Source organism: Emydura macquarii, unplaced genomic scaffold, assembly GCF_026122565.2.
Source record: "Emydura macquarii macquarii isolate MOO-44397 ecotype Brisbane River unplaced genomic scaffold, CSIRO-AGI_Emac_v2 contig_1263, whole genome shotgun sequence".
In the NCBI taxonomy this organism is placed as follows: domain Eukaryota; kingdom Metazoa; phylum Chordata; order Testudines; family Chelidae; genus Emydura; species Emydura macquarii.
In genome coordinates, this window is record NW_027131400.1 from 1,826,054 (window position 1) to 1,845,508 (window position 19,455).

Consider the following 19,455-nt stretch of genomic DNA (forward strand, 5'->3'; position numbering starts at 1 on the left):
TGCCCGCTTCTTATTTACAATGTCACCCGAAAGAAAGAAAAGGCATTCACATTGCACTTTTGTAGCCCGTGTTGCCAAGTATTTACATGCCAGACATTTTACATGCTAAACATTCAAATGCCCCTTCATGCTTTTGCCACCATTTCAGAGGATGTGCTTCCATGCTGATGGTGCTCATTAAAAAAATAATTCATTAAATGTGACTGAACTCCATGGGAGACAATTGTATGTCTCCTGCTCTGTGGTTTTACCTGCATTCTGCCACATATTTCATGTTATGGCAATCTCAGATGACGACTCAGCACATGTTGTTTGATTTAAGAGCACTTTCACTGCAGATTTGACAAAACGCAAAGAAGGTAGCAATGTGAGATTTCTAAAGATAACTACAGCACTCAACCCAAGGTTTGAGAATCTGAAGTGCCTTCCAAAATGTGAGAGGGATGCGGCGTGGAACATGCTGTCAGAAGTCTTAAAAGAGCAACACTCCGATGCAGAAACTACAGAACCCAAACCACCAAAAAAGAAAATCATCCTTCTATTGGTGGCATCTGATTCAGATGATGAAAATGAACGTGCGTCAGTCCGCACTGTTTTGGATAGTTATTGAGCAGAACCTGTCGTCATACTGGAAATCAACATATTTGAAAATGTAGAAGAACATCCAAAAATATTTATAATAAGGTATTCTATTATTGTTTAACAGTGCGATTAATCATGATTAATTTTTTAATCAAGTTAATTTTTTTTGAGTTAATCACTTGAGTTAACTGTTGCATCCCACGAAGTGGGTTTCTGCCCACGAAAGCTTATGCCCAAATAAATTTGTTAGTCTTTAAGGTGCCATAGGACTCTTGCTGTGATTAATTGACAGCCCTAGTTTTTTTTCCACCCAACTTTGTTCTTTTTAATGATTTATTCCAAAATTCCCATTTCAGAACAAAGAAGATGAATTTATGCAGTTGCACTAAGCCCACTGAAGTTAATGGAAAGACTCCTGTTAATTTTGCTGGGCTTTGGGTCTGGCTGTTGGTTAGTGGTTTTCACAAACTGGAGGAGACTTTTAAAAGTTGATGGCATTCGACAGAACTATATTTTCCCTACCTTGATGTGCTGCTGACCTGTACACCACTGCCAGCTACAGTGATTACTAATAAAAAGTCATCCACAATTATTTCCTTTCCAACTCTGAGGACAATATAGACCTGATTATTGTCTCCCTCCAGCTCCCCATAGAAAACCTAAGTGGGAAAAATAATTGCAAGGGTCTTCCCTGAGGTGTGTCCTCCTGAAGTGGTCCACTGAAAGGAGACAGTATTGCCCTCCTTGACCCCCTGCACAGAAATGTCTTTGGGGCTAGCCCACAGACCCGGTGGATCAAAGTAAAAGAAACAGGCAATGTCTTATCTCATTGTGGTAACTGAAGGTAAATGTTGACTTTTTAATGGTGACCATTGTACATGCAGTAAACAGGAATTTAACATATGTGGAGATTAATTAGAAACCTATTTTAGACTATGGAATAAATACAGTTCTTGAATACAGGGTAGCCAGGATAACTATTAATGCATCAAGTAAAGCAATGCTGTTGACCTGCCTTTGCAGATAGTTTTTTTTTTTAATGGTCATTATACCACTTGGTAATGCTCCAGGAAAGCTAACCAGTTAAAATACCACAGATTAACCTTTAACCACCAGCCATCTTACTGTTAGAAGTATCCTTGGCAAAAATGATAATCATCTGGCACTGGTCTGGTGTCAGTTCTGAAGAACACTATTATTTGTTCTTTACAAAGAAAAATAATATCTGTATCTAAATGGGGGGAAAACAAACGTATACAAAATGCACTCACAAAAATAAACACATACTCCTGGGATAGGTCTGAAGCACTGCCAAGATTTTAAACCAAACTATAAAGGAAAAACAGTAAATGAGGTGACCAAAGGAAAAGTTATTCTAGTAATTCTTGGTTCAGAGCAGTTTATACCATGTTAATCAAAGAATGCAATTTTTTTTGGAAACAGATAAGCATAAATAAAAAAATGCCTGATGCCTTAAATGGGGCAGCTTTGGAAAAGCTTCATAATCCTGCTAAATATGGGACATCTTCCTGTTGCACTGCTCTGACCACATTACTCCTGTAAATTCCTTCAATGGCTTTTCCTTTCTTTCATCCTTAAATTCAAGATCCTTGCCCTCAGCTTTGAGGCTTTGCCAAGATCCATGCCAGCTCTCATTTCATTCTACTCTCCACCTCTCTCCATTTGTCCCTCTGCATCCTCTGGTCTAACTTCGATAAAATTTGGTTAATATAAATCATCACATTGAATCACTTTTAATCAAAAGTAGCAAACATTTCCTTGTAGAATATTTTCCCAGGCTCCGGAAGGTGGAGCCCTGGAATTAACTTATCCAGTTTCAGAGCCTTCACAGTCCTGCACACACTTGGACAGTGCAAAGAATTAAAATGGGCCTCTTCAGTAGTTTTCACTGAACAGCTCTGGGTTCCCAACTGCAATTTTTGTTTGTTTGTTTGGTTTTGGTCTTTTTAAACTCATGGCCTTGCCAGAAAGTTAAGACCGATAAGATGTGTGTCAGAAGAGCTTGTAACTTCTGTGATGGGATATTCGTAGACTTCATAGACTCATAGACTTTAAGGTCATAAGGGACCATTATGCTCGTCTAGTCTAAACTACACAGCACAGGCCACAGAACTTCACCCACTCCCATAATAGACCCCTAACCTATGATTGAGTTACTGAAGTCCTCAAATAATGGTTTAAAGACTTCAAGGTACAGAGAATCCACCAAAGAATCCATCAGCAAGTGACCTGTGCCCCATGCTGCAGAGGAAGGCAAAAAATCCACAGGGTCTCTGCCAATCAAGATATTCTGTGTGGTCTTATAACGTATGATTTTATTACACAACCTCTGCAGATTATTCTGACAAAATGCCTAACTTGTCTCCGTTTATATCAATATATATATATATTGTTGCTTGGGGTCCTAAGCAATTGGTCGCTCTGATTTCAGTAAAACTTTTGGACACTTGGGATTTTTCAGAGGGCACTCCACATCACTAAATAGCAGTCTGCAAGGTGGTTGTAATTCCCTGTCTGTGAAGCTGTAGATTTTCAAAGGCACAAAGGGAAGTTAGGTGCCTTGGAAAGTCAATGAGAATTGGGCACCGTCTGCCTTTGCGTAAATCATAAGGGGAAACTGGGATAGTAGAGGGAGGTTTTCAAAATCTTTTCTATCTGAAATTCTATAGTCATGGATTCCAGCTGGAGGGCAGCGAGTTTGTGTCTGAAATTTTGAATTTAATGGATATGTTATTTCTGTGATGTGAGTCTTTAAAATGTGAGCAAGCTGGTTCTAGAATTTTAGGTTCAGATATGGATGAAATGATGCTGAGTATGTTAGAGGGTTTTGGGTAAGGCTGGTTGCTAATTTTAGGAATTACACTTTACGGGTAGGACTTTTCAAAGGTGGTCAGCATTGACCTAATTACTGTGACTGGAGTCAATGGTAAATCTTTCATTGACTTCATTAGAAGCAGATTTGGGGAATGTTGATTGCTTTTGCAAATCCCACCCTATAATTTATGGGAGACATTCTGCCTTCAACTATCAGCCTCCAGTTTCCAGTGAAGTCAGCCCGAGCTGCACATGTACATCTAAGTAGAATCTGACTCTTAATTCCTTATGTATTGCACTGGGAGCCCAGTCCACGTTTTAATGTTGCGTAAAATATTCTTTTCCTTTATAGACGTCTGTTTGTGATATCAGGCAAGTTTATTTTTAATTGATGCACTGTGGTCACGCTTTGCTACCCTAATGAAAGTTAAGATATGTTGTAGTTCAGACTTTTCTGCTGTGTGTGCTGGATCTCAGACGTTTGTTATTTCAGTAATTTCAGACTAGAAAATGAATGTGTCCATAAAGTGTTTGGCTCTCTCTAGGCTTCAATACATGGAGAATGCATATTCCAGATCCAACTGTTCATTTAAATGTAAGGCACTGTATCAAATCCCAGTGTGAGGCTGGCGCTACTCACTGGTTAGGTTGTCTTTTAGAAGTTCTTTCTTAACCCAAGCAATTAGATTAAAGTTGGAAACTTTCACAGAGAAACTTAATTTCAAATGATGGAAAATGATCAAAATAGGCTCCCTTAGAAATTCAGGTATGTTTTATGAAGTATTTTAAGAGACATGTTTAGACTTTGTAGGAACATATGCAATTTAAACTGCAACACTCAGTAGTATCTCATGTACTGCATTATATATTTATTCTTTTTATGCTGACTAATCAATAAAAACTCCTTTTGGTGTCTTAAATTCCCACAATAATGATGAAATAGGGATTGCATCCAATAGCCACTTTCAGAAAATTTCTAGAATAGAGGTCTACCTATATGACTGCTAATTATAGAACAGCATCCAACCATGATATTTTTGAATAGTTTTTAAAACAGATACTACTCCCCTCCTCCCCTGATTGTTGTTTTTCTGTCTTGGTTTACTCTGCAATATTCCATTCCTCAATCTTCAGGAAAACGTGACTTTTCTTTATTACATACATAAAAGTCTTGCTATTGTGATTATTTTCAGTACAAATACTGTATATGCATCATAAAAGCTGTAGTGCACTAGATTCACCCTTGGCGTCAGCAGGGCCTCTGGTGACTAAAAGTCTGTCTGTCTATCTCTCTGGGAGATTGCAGCACTGGACAGCAGCTATGACTTCATCTCCAAAACCTGGTTAGTATGGGTATGGGGCATGTCCACAAGGCATTGTCGTTGGATACACTAAGCAGCCTCTACTGGTGGGATTCCATCCACAGATAAAACTCACCTCGTCTGGCTTAATCTGTCTAGGAAAGGCAGCAATGGAAATACTGCCCAACCTGCACATATGTAGCAACCTGTACCAGCCAGGCTGAATCTAACCAAGCGTCTTCCTCTATGGTTATAGGCAAGTAACTGGGAAACCTCAGGAGTGACTGAAGATTGTCAATCAATGTTGTTCAAGACACTGTGGTAAATGACTTGAATGGCACCACGTAGCAGGCCTAATGAAACTAAGATCTTTGTCTGTTTGTTTATTGTTTTATTACTTATTTGCTTCAACAGGTTCACCAGGAGATGATACGTCAGGGGGAAGATTAAGGAAGTTAAGTCTCGGACAGTATGATAATGATGTTCCAGGGCAGCAATCATATACCAGGTGTGGCTGGATGAAGTCTACTGCTATAGACCAGGCTGTACATCCAGGATCACTAATTGCTGTAGGGGAGACCAAAGAGGTAAATAAGAGAGAATTATTCAAGAAGGGGTTAATGAGAGAATGGCCACCATAGAATTCCAAATTCAGGAGCACAGTCAGGCTACAAGTTCCCAAATTAATAAAGGACAGTTGATCATATTATGGGGTTTTGGGCATGATGTGCCATCCCTGACAATCACTGGATGTAAGAAGAACAGAACAGAAAAAGACTTTAACATTGAATGGCACATCCCTCTCTCTTTCTCTCTGCATGGGTTCCAGTGTCTTTGGTGTGCTGAGATCTGTCCATTGGAAAAACAGATCAGACGATATGGAAACCTGTAGAATCTGATGAAAAATGACCCACTGTACTGCAGTGACTCGATGAGGTTTCTTACGCACTCATTTTGCTGCTTTTTGCCTCTTCTAGATGGGTGTGGCATGTTACCAGGAAAACCTAGACGAAGTAGACCGGGGAATCTTCTCACCAACCAAAAATGGGAACGAAGCTGTTCCACCAACCCCAGCTTTTCCAGTGTCACCAGAGACACCATATGGTGAGGAAATGTCTGCATCCATTATTTTTCACTAGTGTGTTGCTTTTAGCATCTCAAATTTATAGAAAAGGGTTGTTTGTTTTTCTTTCTGTTCTAGTGAAAAGTCCCCCACATTACCGCCAAGTGAGTCCATCGGGCCAACAAATCAGTAGCCCACCTGAGATATACAGAACTGGACACGGTAAGAACCATACGTCCGTTTTTCATGTAGGGTGAAACTCATCCCTGTATAGAAATTCCCAAAGGCCCAGTGCACCGCCTGTGGCCTTGTGCAGGTCACCTGCAGAGAGGTAAAGTTCACCCTCGTTAAGTAGCTCTGTGCTGTGCCAGAGCAAGTCATTGATAACGCACAATCATCATTTTGCCTGCACAATAATAGAGAATTTACTGTCTATCACAATAGTATTATCAGATTTTTGGATATGTTTTTTACAACTTATTTAGGCATTGCGTGCATGTGAGTAAAGCACGATAATTACCATCCATCTGTCAAGTGAAGCAAAGTGTGATAAATGGCATCCTAGCAAATTCAGGGATATTATTATCAGGGTTTTGGGTTTTTTTTGCGGTATAATTTAGACATTAAATTAATTGTCTTTCATATTGCCTGGTTGCTTGCAATAGATGATTGCATAGGAAAAGATAAAGGGTCAGATTCTCCAGTGTGATCTGTTTGTAAATGACCAGCAGAGAATCCCCTTTGTTGACTATAAAGTCCTGCATATATAAACCTGGTGGAAACAGCTCCTGTACCATTGGAGTCATTTCAAGAGCACAGCAGGGAAGGGCTATGCCAGTCCTCCACTGTCATAAGGTCTCTTATTTAAGATTCTTTTGGTGCCTTACCTGTGCATTTCTGCATCTTAATATATCTGGATTTCTTTTAACTCTGAATTTTCCTGAGTTATAACACATGTAAATTTTTTGATACTCTTAACTTACTGATGTGTACTCTCAACCTGAACTCAAGCTCAATGTAGTGTTTTGTCTGAGATTAAACTGAACTTCCCATCTCCACATCAGTACCATTATATTTTGTATGACGTCAGCCTTTCAGAATGTTTCTTCTGACATATGCGTAAGAATCTAAAAAAATTAGTTCAACTAGAGAGGATTTTTTGGGTTGTTGGGCTGATTTCCTACCGATGTCCGTAAAGGAGTTGAGCAGACACATGGTGCTGTGACTTTGACCTAACCAACACAAGTTAATTTCTGTATATTTCATAGAGAAAAAGTGATCTGATATAATCCCATTCTACTGTTGGTTACATCTATGCAGTCAGTTGTCCATGTAAACAAAATCAGTAAACAAAATAGAAACTAAAGAAAATGTAATGGCTTTCACTATAAACAAGCAACATTGCTCTTCAAAGAATCCACTTACTGTGCCAGGAACAAAGAATTCTCTGAGTTTAGTTTCCTGGAACCTTCCTTATACATAACCTGGGCCCACCAAATTCAGGGTCCATTTTGGTAAATTTCACAGGCATAGCATATTCAAAATCTTTAATTTCATGGTTTCAGATATTTAAATCTTAAATTTCACAGTGTTGTAAAAGAGAATGAATGTGTATTTAAAAATATAAACATGTAAAGCCCTTAAGTAAGTGTTTCTCAAACTGGGAGTCCCAACCAAAAAGGGGATCACAAGGCTATTGTGGGGGAGGGGGCGCAGTATTGCCACCCTTATTTCTGTGCTGCTGTCAAAACCAGGCAGCTGGAGCGTGGTGGCTGCTGGCTGGGAGCCCAGCTCTGAAGGCAGTGCCGCCACCAGCAGCAACATAGAAGTAAGGGTGGCAATATTGTGCTCCCTCCCCCCCAACAATAGCCAGATTTCATTGTCTGTGACGCATTTTCATGGCTGTGAATTTGATAGGGCCTTATACATAACCAAGAAGAGCTCAAAAAATAGCTCAAGCAAGTAGCTCAAAAGCTCGTCTCTTTCACCAGAAGCTGGTCCAATAAAAGATATTATCTCATCCACCTTGTGTCTCTAGATCCTTTTATGATTCCTTCCTTATTAGCTGTATAAGTTGGACATACCACAACTGTGGAAGAAGTTTGGTTTTGTTCAGATAAGCACCAAAAATGTGTGGCTGTTTATCTAATGCTTTTAGAGAACCATCGAGTTTGGAAGTCAGGCTAGAAATAATATCCCTTGCAAGGTTTCCAGCATTTCCTGCCTTTGGCTAAGTTGGGAATAAAGCACGCATAGCCTGTGTGTTTTGCTGTTTCTGTTTTTGGTCATATAAGGAACATGGGAGTTCAGAGAATATGGCAAAACTAAAAATCAATTAAACAGGGGCAACTGCTTGAAAGCTCAAAATAAGTTTGGTCTGGTTCTGTTTAAGAAAATTCCTTCAAGAAAAGAAATAAGGATTAAGCAGAGACCTTCAGAGGTGGTTACCATCTCCCTCTAGCTTCAGTAGGAGCTCCAGGTGCTCAGCACCTGTGAAAATCAAGCCTAAAATACATTGAACTCAGCATCCTTAATACTTTTTTATTGTTTAATAAAAGCATCCTTAATACTTATTTATTTATTGTAATTACTTGTTACTTAGGATGGTCAAAATGGGTTCATACAAGATAACACCTAATCAAAACCTTTATCCATAATTCATTCTGAATCTTTTATTGAGACTAGAAACATTTTGGTTGATTTCTTTATTTGTATTTCCTGATATCCACAGGGTCCAGAAATGGAAGTACCACAGTATTAAGAGGAACTACTAGATATCTCATGAGATAATCTGTTGTCATGAGATTCCCAGCCTAATTTTTTGTAAAACAGTTTGCAGGTCAGATGGTTTGGTTGACGGTATATGATTGTACATACTTGGAGCTGCTTCTCTTTATCCAACCTCCCAACCTTTTCTGGTTTGTCTGGGGTTCTCTGAACAGTGAGTTACACCAGCAAGATAGCGTATTTACCTAAGTGAGTTTTTTGAAATATTGCATCCACCATTATCAGAAGTTCAGTTATCCAGAACCTCATTATCTGAAACACAGTCATGTTCCCAACCTGTTGTCAGGTAAGAGGGCTTTCGTAAATGGAGGTGGCTTGTCCAATGCTAGTTTGTCAAGGGACGGAGCCCAGAGAGTAGAGAGCTGTGGTGACTGAAATCTTTATGCATTTGAGACCATTAGCTAGCTTAGTCCCCACATAGACACAAAGTTTAATGCACAGCAGATTTTAAATTGAAGGGCATAGGCCAGCTCAGATCATCACCATCTCAATTCCATCTTTGGTCTCTAGTCTACCTTCTGTTAAGTCAGATGACCTTGGGTGAACTGGAGTTTCCTGCATGGTAGGAAGTGTTGGCTGCACCCTTATAAATCTGCAGATTTGGCACCCTCCATTATCCAAATCCTTGGTTACCCAAAGGGTTTCCCCTTGGACCTTTTGATTTGCACTTTATTCACAGTGCAAATCTTCACTGCTCTAAGGTTTATTGTGCGCTTTTTTTTGCTGTTTGTTCAAAGTGAAAAAATAAGTTAGCTGAGTCCCTTTCTTCACAGATGTAAATGTTATATTTTCCCCCTGTGCAAATGGATTTTAATGAAAACAAGGAAAGATAAAAACTGCTGTGAAAAAAATGAGAAAATGCTGTGTTTGGAAAGGTGCCAAAATGACTGATTACTGAAGGTCCTTTTTTCCCCCAGGTGTGTTTATTGGAAGGTAGCCAAAGGAATTTAACCATGCCTCCATAGCTGTAAATACATTTCAAAGGTACACATCCACATGTAGCTAGGAAAACTAGGGTAAAAATAGTTTCAAGGCCCTAAAACACTATCTTCTTTATGATATTAAACGTTATAGGCACAGTGTTTGCACTTGTGCATAAAAATGATAGAATTTGCACGCACAAACACACACACACACACACACACACACACACAAGCCTGTTAGCATACACAAATCAGGCACTGATTAAAATGCACAGATAAATTGTCAGTTGAGTGCATAAGTGGTCATACACAAATATTGTGCACACAGTGATTTGGGTACATGCAGAAAGTACAAAATAGTACAAGATTGAATCCCCTTTGCACTGTGTGTCAAATTCTGCTCTAATTTTCATGCATGAATTTCTATGTATATCCAAAGGGTTGCATACTCTTTTCTGAGGATAGCATTTGGTCCTTTATATCCTAATGATCTCTTTTGCTATTGACTATAAAAGTCCAGAGTCAGTTCCAACTATATGACATGAGTGCCAGTTAATAGCAATTCCAATATTAACAACTTAGATTGATAAGTACATTTTGTCGGGAGCTGATCCTGTCCCATTGAGTTCAGTGTTAATGGGACTCAGATACTGGGAAAAGACAAGCTGCTTATAAACAGTTGGTTTTTTTTAGAAGAAAGACCCTTCAGATTTGTAGGTCTGCAGCCAGAGAAGGAAGCATTGGGGTTGCACTGAACTTCTCCCTGCACTCTCCAGAAGCTCCCTGCCCTGGCACTGGGAGAAGGGCTCAGCATGTTCTAGCACTGCCTTCCCTGGCTGCTATCCTTCAGACCTGCCTTCCATTTCCTGGCAACTTCCAGATGACAAAACTTTTTTTCTGGGAACCGAGAGGTGGATAATAAATGGAATCCAGTGCAATTACATTGATTTTTATTATGAAGGCCATGAGACTTTCCTTCATGCCAAAATGTCTTGTCAATAGTCTTTTTGTCTTGTGTTGAATGGGTGTATCATTGGCCTGACATCCCATTGAGAAGAGACATGATAGAAAAGCAAAGGAACTATACAATAAGAAATTAGGTCCCCAAGTGGAGAGACAAAGTAGTGAGGTGATATCTTTTATTGGACCAACTTTCATTGTTGATCATTCGGTCAACAATTTACTCTTGGATGTTAATTAGACTTCAGTTTTGCCCTGCGTCATCTGTTTTAAGGCCTATTAAGGTCAAGAGTGTAGGATTTAAAGAAGAAATGGTTACATGTATGGACACTGAGAACATCCACAGTTACATTAGACAGGCAACGGGAGGGAAATAGAGATAAAACCCCTCATGCTTCAGAACCTAAGCCAACCTCTGACTGAGGGCATGTCAGGAATTAACTACCTCTGTAGAGAGGTTATTCATGGTGAAGTTTCTTGTACCTTCGTCTGAAGTTTCTGGAATTAGCCACTGTCAGAAACAGGATACCAGATTACATGAGCCACTGCTCTAATCCCAGCACAGTAGTTCCTCTATTCCTCTGTAACAACAGCTGGAATAATTTGAGCAGTAATATTGTGTCTTTACCTTTGTAAGGTATTCAGGTCTTGCTGATTTGCCTAGATACTATTTAAGTAGCAGTAAACAATACCAACAACACACAGTATAATAATATATTCGGTAATACAGCAATTCTGCTATAGTGTGCAAGATTCCTGTTCATGATTCAGATGCAGTGGCTTTGCCCTTAATTCAGTTAGCTCTTAAACAATTTCAGAGGAATCCAATCCAAGGTAAATATACTCCCAAGGTCAGCTTCTGCAAATGAATTACAGCTTATTTACCTTGTCTTTGTCTGCTGAACACTTTTTTAAAAGGGCCATGTTTAGGATTCAGCTTGGCAAGAATTAGGTGTTTTTCAGCTCACCCACATTTTATTGATGATACCTCCAAGTTCTGTCATTCCCGTTTACTTCCAAAACACCGTCATCACTTAAATACTTAACCTCTTCTCCCCTGACCTTCTTTCACTTTTCTCTCCATTTAGCTGATCCCTTCATAACTAAACCCATTCCCTCCCTCACCCTCTCCCAAATAGTGGAACTTACATAACACTTGCTTCTATTAGCTTGTTCATTTTGCTTATGTGTTCTACCCTTTTCCCCACCCTGTGTCAGTCTTGTCTAGTTAGACTGTAAGCTTTTCAGAGCCGGGACTGTTTCTTGCTCTGTGTTTGGACAGTGCCTAGCACAATGGGGTCCTTTTTTTGGTTGGGCCTTAGGCACTACCATAATAAACATGATTAAAAATAATGATTTGTTAGGTATCCAAAATCCACTGTATGTCATTGGGACAATTATTTGGAGGCCTAACTCCCTACAGCTTCCTTTGAAAATATCAGGTGTAATCTCTTAAAATTCAGCCTGAATCTTAACCTAGATCCAGACACACCCTCACAACTCTAAAGAACTTCTGATCCAGATCTGTACTCTACACTTCAGCCCCATGTCTAATGCACATTTCTAGGAGAACTAGCAGAATATTTTTAGCTGGCATGAAATGTCTGTGCTCCTGATCCCATTCTGGGCATAGGGAGCAGTAGATAAAACTCTCCCATGTGGTTTTGCTGGTAGAGGGAGAATGATATCAACAGTTTGCCTGTGGGTTTCACAGCTATTTGCTGACAGCAGAAGTATCTGGAGACTGAGGGATCCTGGGTTCACTTTCAGGTTTTGGAAGGAAGTGTATCCAGTGGTTATAAACCTTTCTTTTCCTGCCCTCATTTCCCCATTCTTCTACATGCACTCAGGTTCCTACCTCTGCTCTCCCTTCTGCTCCTATGCACTTTGGCTCCTGCTCTTGTCCTCTGCTCCAACTCACCTGACCCAGGTTTGTGCCTCTGCTTTCCTCAGCTGCTCCTATCTCTTCCAGATTATCACAGTCTGGTCCTCTCTTGGTATCACTGGGCAGGTGTTTTCTGAAGTAACAACTGACGTTGGCAGGTGGGTCAACTAAAACAATCTCATGTTATAGTTGTTTTCTATAGCTTCTGTGAGGGAGGTGGTTAGTACACAGAGGGCTGGATTGTGGTTTTACTAAAGCAGAGTAAATCTGACATTAATGGAGTTACTCTAGAATTTCACCAGTGAACTGAGATCAAGCTCTGACCCTCAGTGCTCAACTACTTAAGAGTTCACCAACATAAGAAAAACTTGTCGCCCTGAGTAAACTGGAACATATTGTGTTTGGTTGGTTTGGTTTGTTTTTCTTAATGTGGCAGTTCTGGCACTAGTGCCTGCTCTGCTACAACTATAGATCATTTGTGTGATACTGGCAGCATGACACCCTAACCTGATTTAATAACGCTTTAGCTAACAAAAGAATCGTTTTATTTTAAAAATATTTTTAGGGCTATTAAACAATTAAAAAGAATTAATCGTGAGATTAAAAAAAATAGCCGTGATTAATCGCAGTTTTAATTGCACTGTTAAAAAGTAATAGAATACCATTTATTTAAATATTTTTTGGATGTTTTCTACATTTTCAAATATATTGGTTTCAATTCCAACACAGAACAGAAAGTGTACAGTGCTCACTTTATCTTATTATTTTGATTACAAATATTTGCACTGTAAAAAAGAGAAACAAAAGTATTTTTCAATTCACCTCATACAAGTACTGTAGTGCAATCTCTTTATCATGAAAGTGCAACTTACAAATGTAGAACTTTTTTTACATAAATGCACTCAAAAATAAAACAATGTAGAACTTTAGCGCCTGCAAGTCCACTCACTCCTACTTCTTGTTCAGCCAATCGCTAAGACAAACGAGTTTGTTTACATTTATGGGAGATAATGCTTCTTCTTTACAATGCCCGCTTCTTATTTACAATGTCACCTGAAAGTGAGAACAAGCATAATCAAAAATAATAATATAAAGTGAACGCTGTACCCATTGTATTCTGTGCTGTAAAAGTCTACTAACTGAAATTCTCCAGCATGTCTCATGAGTGTCAAAATAAGGAGCTTTCTATTTGTATTTCTCGGCATTTCCAAGAGCATCTTTTTTAACTCTTGATATTTGAGATGAAGATACTCTTGCCATCCAAGTGTTGGAGATTTTTAAACCACCTGCTCAACCATTGGGCACTTTCCCAAGGTGTTTCTGATCAAACTGTGACAAAAATTCAGAGGGGGAAAGGTGATCGTTTTAGGTACCTTAGATTTTTCACCCTTCTCTGTATGCTGGGTGTCATTTTCCTCTACCCAAACCCTTAGGACTTGATTCATCATCACAATACAGGCTCTTTTCACTGGCTATGCCGTAGCTGGTCCTTCTCAACTTCTGCAAACCTTCCTGTACCTGCCAGCTGGAAGTAACAGAGTTCAGAAATGCTTCCAAATATGAGATTCCCATTTCATGCCTTACTCTAGCAAGAAAAATAGAAAGACACTTATTGGTTTCACACTCTTGATGCTGTGTTCAGATGTGCAATTACTTGCATATACGTGTTCCAAAGGCATATACCTGCTTCATGGTGCAGCATATCAGTATCACATTTCCTCACTTACCTAGTAAGCGATATAGCACCTGGGCAGTTCATTAAATGTCAACAAAAATATTTTGTTTCCTGATCAAATAGGATACTGAATTTCCACCCAGAGCAATTTACAAATTGGTCAGATTTATATAAACTTCACAAAAATGGGGTTCAAATAGTAGAAGCACAGATACAGCCTTCATGGTCGCGTGAGAGCCATTATTTCTCTAACAGGAGATTCCTGTACAGCACTGAAGGAACAGAGGTCCCCTCTGTGGTATTCAGAAGTTTATAAAGGTTCTTTTGTCTCATGCTGCATACAACTAATTGAGGCCCCTTTGTGTAATTTGTTATTCATGTAACAAATAAAACTGTAGTGAACACTTTGACAGGGATTTGAATTCTGGCTAATAAGCCCCTCCAAGTTCAGGAATTCCCTACCCTCATATCCCTCAGACCGTTAAGTGAAGGCCTATCACCTGATGCTAAGTGAAGGCCCAGCACATTTACCCCTACTGTCAACCTTGGCCAAAGAATAAATAAAGATCCGTTGAAAAGATAGGACCACACAGCTTTCAAGAGATTGACATTGCTCCAGTGACGATAGCCATAGGGCCTATAGAATAAGGGTAAGATCGTCCCCTGCTCTGTGCCCATGTACAGGGCGGGATAGACACAAGCAGCCTATTTTTTCTTCTTCCCTGGATATGATCCCTGCACAGGGTGGTGCTTGTACATGTCTGGACACAACAGTTGTGCAGTTAGTGCTACTGCTCGTGCTAGGAGCCTCAGTGTGGGTAGGCATGGTTGAGCCCTGCTCCCCTTCCTATTGGCCAGTGAGATTGGCCAATTATGTATGCTGCTCCTTTTTCAAGGGTGTCACACTGGCTGTGTTGTCCTGTGCTCCCTTGGAACTCATCCAGGCCTAAGGTGTCCTGGTGCTTCTGTTTGAGTGGGGTGTCCCCACCTTTCCTCTAGCACGGGGCAGTGTATTAAAGGCATGACAGTGTCCTGTATGTTTATCTGAGATGGAGAAATGGAATTAGTATCATGTAAATTAAGGATGGTAAAGACCCGTTAGATCATCAAACCCAGCCCCTTCCCCCAGTGCAAGATTCTTGATGACATTGTGTTTTCTATGTGCTCTGTCTAGTCAAATGATGTGTATTTCACCACTTTCCATTGATGATAATACCACAACCTAATAGATTTCTTTGTTACCAAGTTTTTCCTATTATTATTAGTCATTATTTTTCCTTTTATTAATTATGTTCTATTGCTAGTTGATGACCCCTAGAGGTTACAGATTACATCCTGGGGGAAATGACTAAGGAAAAGTGCCAAGAGATACTGAATCAGAAGGTGATTTGTGGCAAAGGGGTGAAGTATGTTAGGAGAGAATCGGCCACATATCATTGTTGCTGTTACATTAGAAATGCCACTTGTTCATGAGGACAAAAAGCAGAATCTCCACAATCTGATGGGTTGGATTTTTTCCCCATCTTCACACAGAAAATGCATATGTCCCAGGTAAAAAGAACAGTGAGCTGTGACAGTACTGAAACCTTTGTGAACATCTGTGTTTATTTGCTTTATATATCAGTGCATCCACTTCAGTAGATGTTTGTCACAGGCTTTGTCTTTGCTAACACAGGAGGGTGATTTGGGTTTTCTGTTTTTTTCCCCAGCAAGATAATTAATGCATGACAAAAATCCAGAGTGGATACAAGGCACTTGTAGTGAAGGGGAAGTCAGCATTGTATCCCTTACCCATTGTATCCCTTACCCATTGTATCCCTTACCATGACCTCACCTAAGTTTACCTCACTGTAAATCTACAGTGCCTTGTGTCCACTATGTTTTTAATAGCACAATATCTAATGCGGGTTAAGTATTCCATGGTAAAAACACACCGTGTTTTGGTCAGTGAAGACACAGTGTCATTAGGAGAGGAGGAGATAGAAATGAGACATTCACCTCTCACTGTGTTAGAGTGACTCTGCCAATATGAATTTAACATCTAAGATAATTCTTGGAGAAAGGGCACAAAGAGCAGGGCAAAACACCATCATAAACATACAGAGCTAAATTCATCACTCCACTGAAGTTAATGTAATGTACCATGACTATATTGTGCCATATCTTATCCACCCTGCATCACATCTATTATCACTCTGTTCAACTCAATAAAACGAGCCTGGAGACAAACCTTTCACTGTATATATGTCACAGCTTTCAGAGTGTCATGCCAAAACAAGCCCAACCCATTGGTATTTGTCATTGTTGGCAGGGACTTTCAGAAATAACTTGCACTGTGCACTTGTGAGTTTAACAAAGATTACACAACACACTACTCAAGTACAGATTCAGAACTTTCAGATCCTACCTGTCCCACAGGAAGATTGTCTTTTTACAGGAATTTAGTGTTTTTCAACAGAATTCTCCCTGGAGAGCAGGAAATGCCTTGCAATATATGTGGAATTTTACAGCTCCCTGACTGTGTAAAGATAAAATCAATGAGCCAAATTCAGCAGTGACCAAAGTGGTAATAGAAGTTGCTCAGAAAATGACTTTGATACAGATTTGTGTCTAATTTGGGGGTGGGAGGAACGGTTGTAACAGGAAAAGCAACTTTAATATGAGGGTTTCAGATAAAGCAGTTTTGTCGTAAGCCGTCCTGCTAGTTGTTCTTTTTACTGACTATAAAATTGATACATCTTCTGCTTCTCTACCATGTATACTTGCCTTCTGATCAGCTTACATGATTGTTTGTGACTGCTGAATCTATCCCGGGTTTCCATAGGAGCTGCCCTTCTCTCCCTCGTCCCCACAAAAAAACTAGCTGAATTTGCCTTTACCTGCCAAGGTTTTATTCTCTGTTTTATCATCACTACCTATTGGACCTGGTGGTGTTGGAACAGAGTGAGATAGCAAATGGACAGATCTGACATACTTTGCAGCTAGTGCCTGTTTTTTGTTTTGTTTAGAGCTACTAAACTTTGATTTCCTGGCAAAGGCTTTCAAAATCTGTACCTACTTCAGTCACTCAGTAAGGAATGAAAAACTTCATTGAAACATGCGGGAGGAAAGAAAACAATCTAACCAAACATAAATCCTAATAGGCAGTGCTGCCAGCTCCTTAGAATGTACCTTTCAATATGCAAGAAAGTCTGATTGAGCAGCGGCAGGAATGTGTAAATGTGCACACAGGTTAAATAAATAAAGATGGGTGCTCTTCTAATTTCTTGGGAAGCTAAGGCTTATGGAATACTTGTGGCACATTTTCCAGGAAGCAGCATGCAATGACAGTGAAGAGCAGAGCAGGGGTCAATCAACTCTTCCGAGACTATTTTGTCAGTCTTCTGAAAAATGCACTGAAAAAATCTTAAAAATAACTTTCCTGATATTTTTACTACTACAGTAACTAACTACAGTAAATAGTAGCTTGCAGGCAGAGTTTCGAACAGCGCGCGCACACACACACACACACACACACACACGGCAAAGCAAACATTGTATAAATCCTCTCTTATTCCACTAAGTTAATTCTACTTACTGCAGTTTCAATAACGAAGGTGATTATCTTAAGTACACTCCATCCTACAGCATTGTGGAATATCTTAAAAACTTGCCAGATGAAACAGAAACATAACTTACGTTATATGCAATACCGTATCTGATGGCAAAATCAGAGATTGTTATTTGAGTTGCTTTTTACAACAGCCCTGTGGCTGTTGATCGGGGTTCAGTGAATACATTGATGGCATTGGTCATGCAGAAGCACTTAACAGGGAGGACTGTATGGAGGCTGCCCTCTTCTTTGAGTAGTATCCCTATAGTGGTTAAGATGGTTTTTATAGTTAGCTGTTAGTATAGTTATAGTTGTTAGTTAGTTAGCTAAGTAATGAGAGGATTGTTTTACTCCTCTCTTTTAGCTTGGGGAGATTTTTTTTTCCTGGCAGAGCATGGCCTGGTTTGCCAGGTTTCAGAAGTTGCCACTCCTGCTGAGAGGCTATAGCTATGAGCAATGGCCTCTCTAAGTGTGTCAGTGCTTGTGGGAGTCCCATGTCTCCCAGGAGTGCAACTTCTGCCTGGCCCTCAAGCCCAGAGCAAGGAAAAACAGGAAGATTAAACTCAGGCAGCTAATGATGGAATGATCCCCTTGGCCAGCTTCCTACTCAGGTCAGGAGATCCTTCCCCTCCACCTCATATATCTGTGTCCAAACAGATCCAGCACCCCTTCTACCTCACCTCAGGCTTCCCCTAGGAAAGGGAACCCTTTGGAGGCTCCAGGGAAAACTTCCAAAAAGAGAAGTGTGGACTCTCATATTAAGGAGCCAGCTCCAAAAGAAGTCCAGGTCCCCAGTGAGATCTGCGGTCTCCGAAGCCTCAACCTCTCAACTCCTCTCAACTTGTTGAGTCGAAGGACTCCTCCTCCTCCAGTACCGGTGCATTCGTAAGGTACCGGAGCTCGAAGGAGACACATAGCTACAATAGGGCCTCCGTACTTTTACCAGCACCATCGACGTCAGCCCAGCTATACCTGTGCGTTCAGCCCAGCCGTTGGTACCCATGCGTGCTGCACCCCTGGCACCATGCCAAGCCGGACACCATCAGCATCTATTTCAGTATGCCCACCATCGGCAGTACCACTGGCTTTGGTGACTAAAGCCTTGACTACTACATCTGTACCAATCCCCTATTTGGTACTACAGGAGATCAAATAAACTGAGGACCTCTTGATAATGGATGAACTGGTGTCCCCACTCTTCATAGGTACTGAGCATCTCTGATTACTGACCCTGATCTCCGGATTACTGTCTTCTCTTATCACAATGTACGCTAACATTTTCTGCAGGTGATCCTTCTTCGGATGAGATGGAGAAGGATGAAGGAGACATCCAGTCAGTCTCCTTTATTTCTGTTCAAGGTTCTCCAACAAGAAGTGAATCCTCTCCTTCGGTTAGGAGCAATGTAGCTGGTTCCGTCACCTCACAAGGGCAAGGGATTTTACTAGAAGTATTTCTTTGAGCAAAAGAAGGATGGAGGGTGGAGACCAATCTTACATCTAAGACTTCTAAACACATTCATAAAGTCTCAAAAGTTCAGAATGGTGACTCTGGCCTCTATAGTTCCTTCAATAGAGAAAGGGGATTGGTTTTCGGTCCTCAACCTACAAGATGCCTACAGTAGAACCTCAAAAATACAAACACCTTGGGAATGTGAAATGTTCGTAACTCTGAACAAAACATGGTAGAGTACCCTGCAGTCAGTGTCTTCCTGCTGAGGCTGGGCAAGATCTCTGCAAAGGTGGCACCTGGCAGCACTGCCTGGTTTGTAAGCAGCTCCCTGCCCTATTCCTGTTTCTTGCCTTTGGGCTGAACTGCGGGGAGGGGGAGACTTGCCCCACAACCCTGGCACTA

General features: G+C 40.4%; 1 protein-coding gene across 1 annotated transcript in view; it reads left to right on the forward strand.

Moving 5' to 3' along the window:
- The window catches only part of TNS3 (tensin 3), a 338,094-nt gene that overhangs the window by 264,046 nt on the left and 54,593 nt on the right, over nt 1-19,455 (forward strand). The window contains exons 20-22 of the mRNA XM_067550332.1: nt 5,133-5,305; nt 5,696-5,822; nt 5,920-6,003. Of these exons, the coding sequence (XP_067406433.1) occupies nt 5,133-5,305; nt 5,696-5,822; nt 5,920-6,003 (384 nt within the window). The remainder of the gene's footprint in view (nt 1-5,132; nt 5,306-5,695; nt 5,823-5,919; nt 6,004-19,455) is intronic.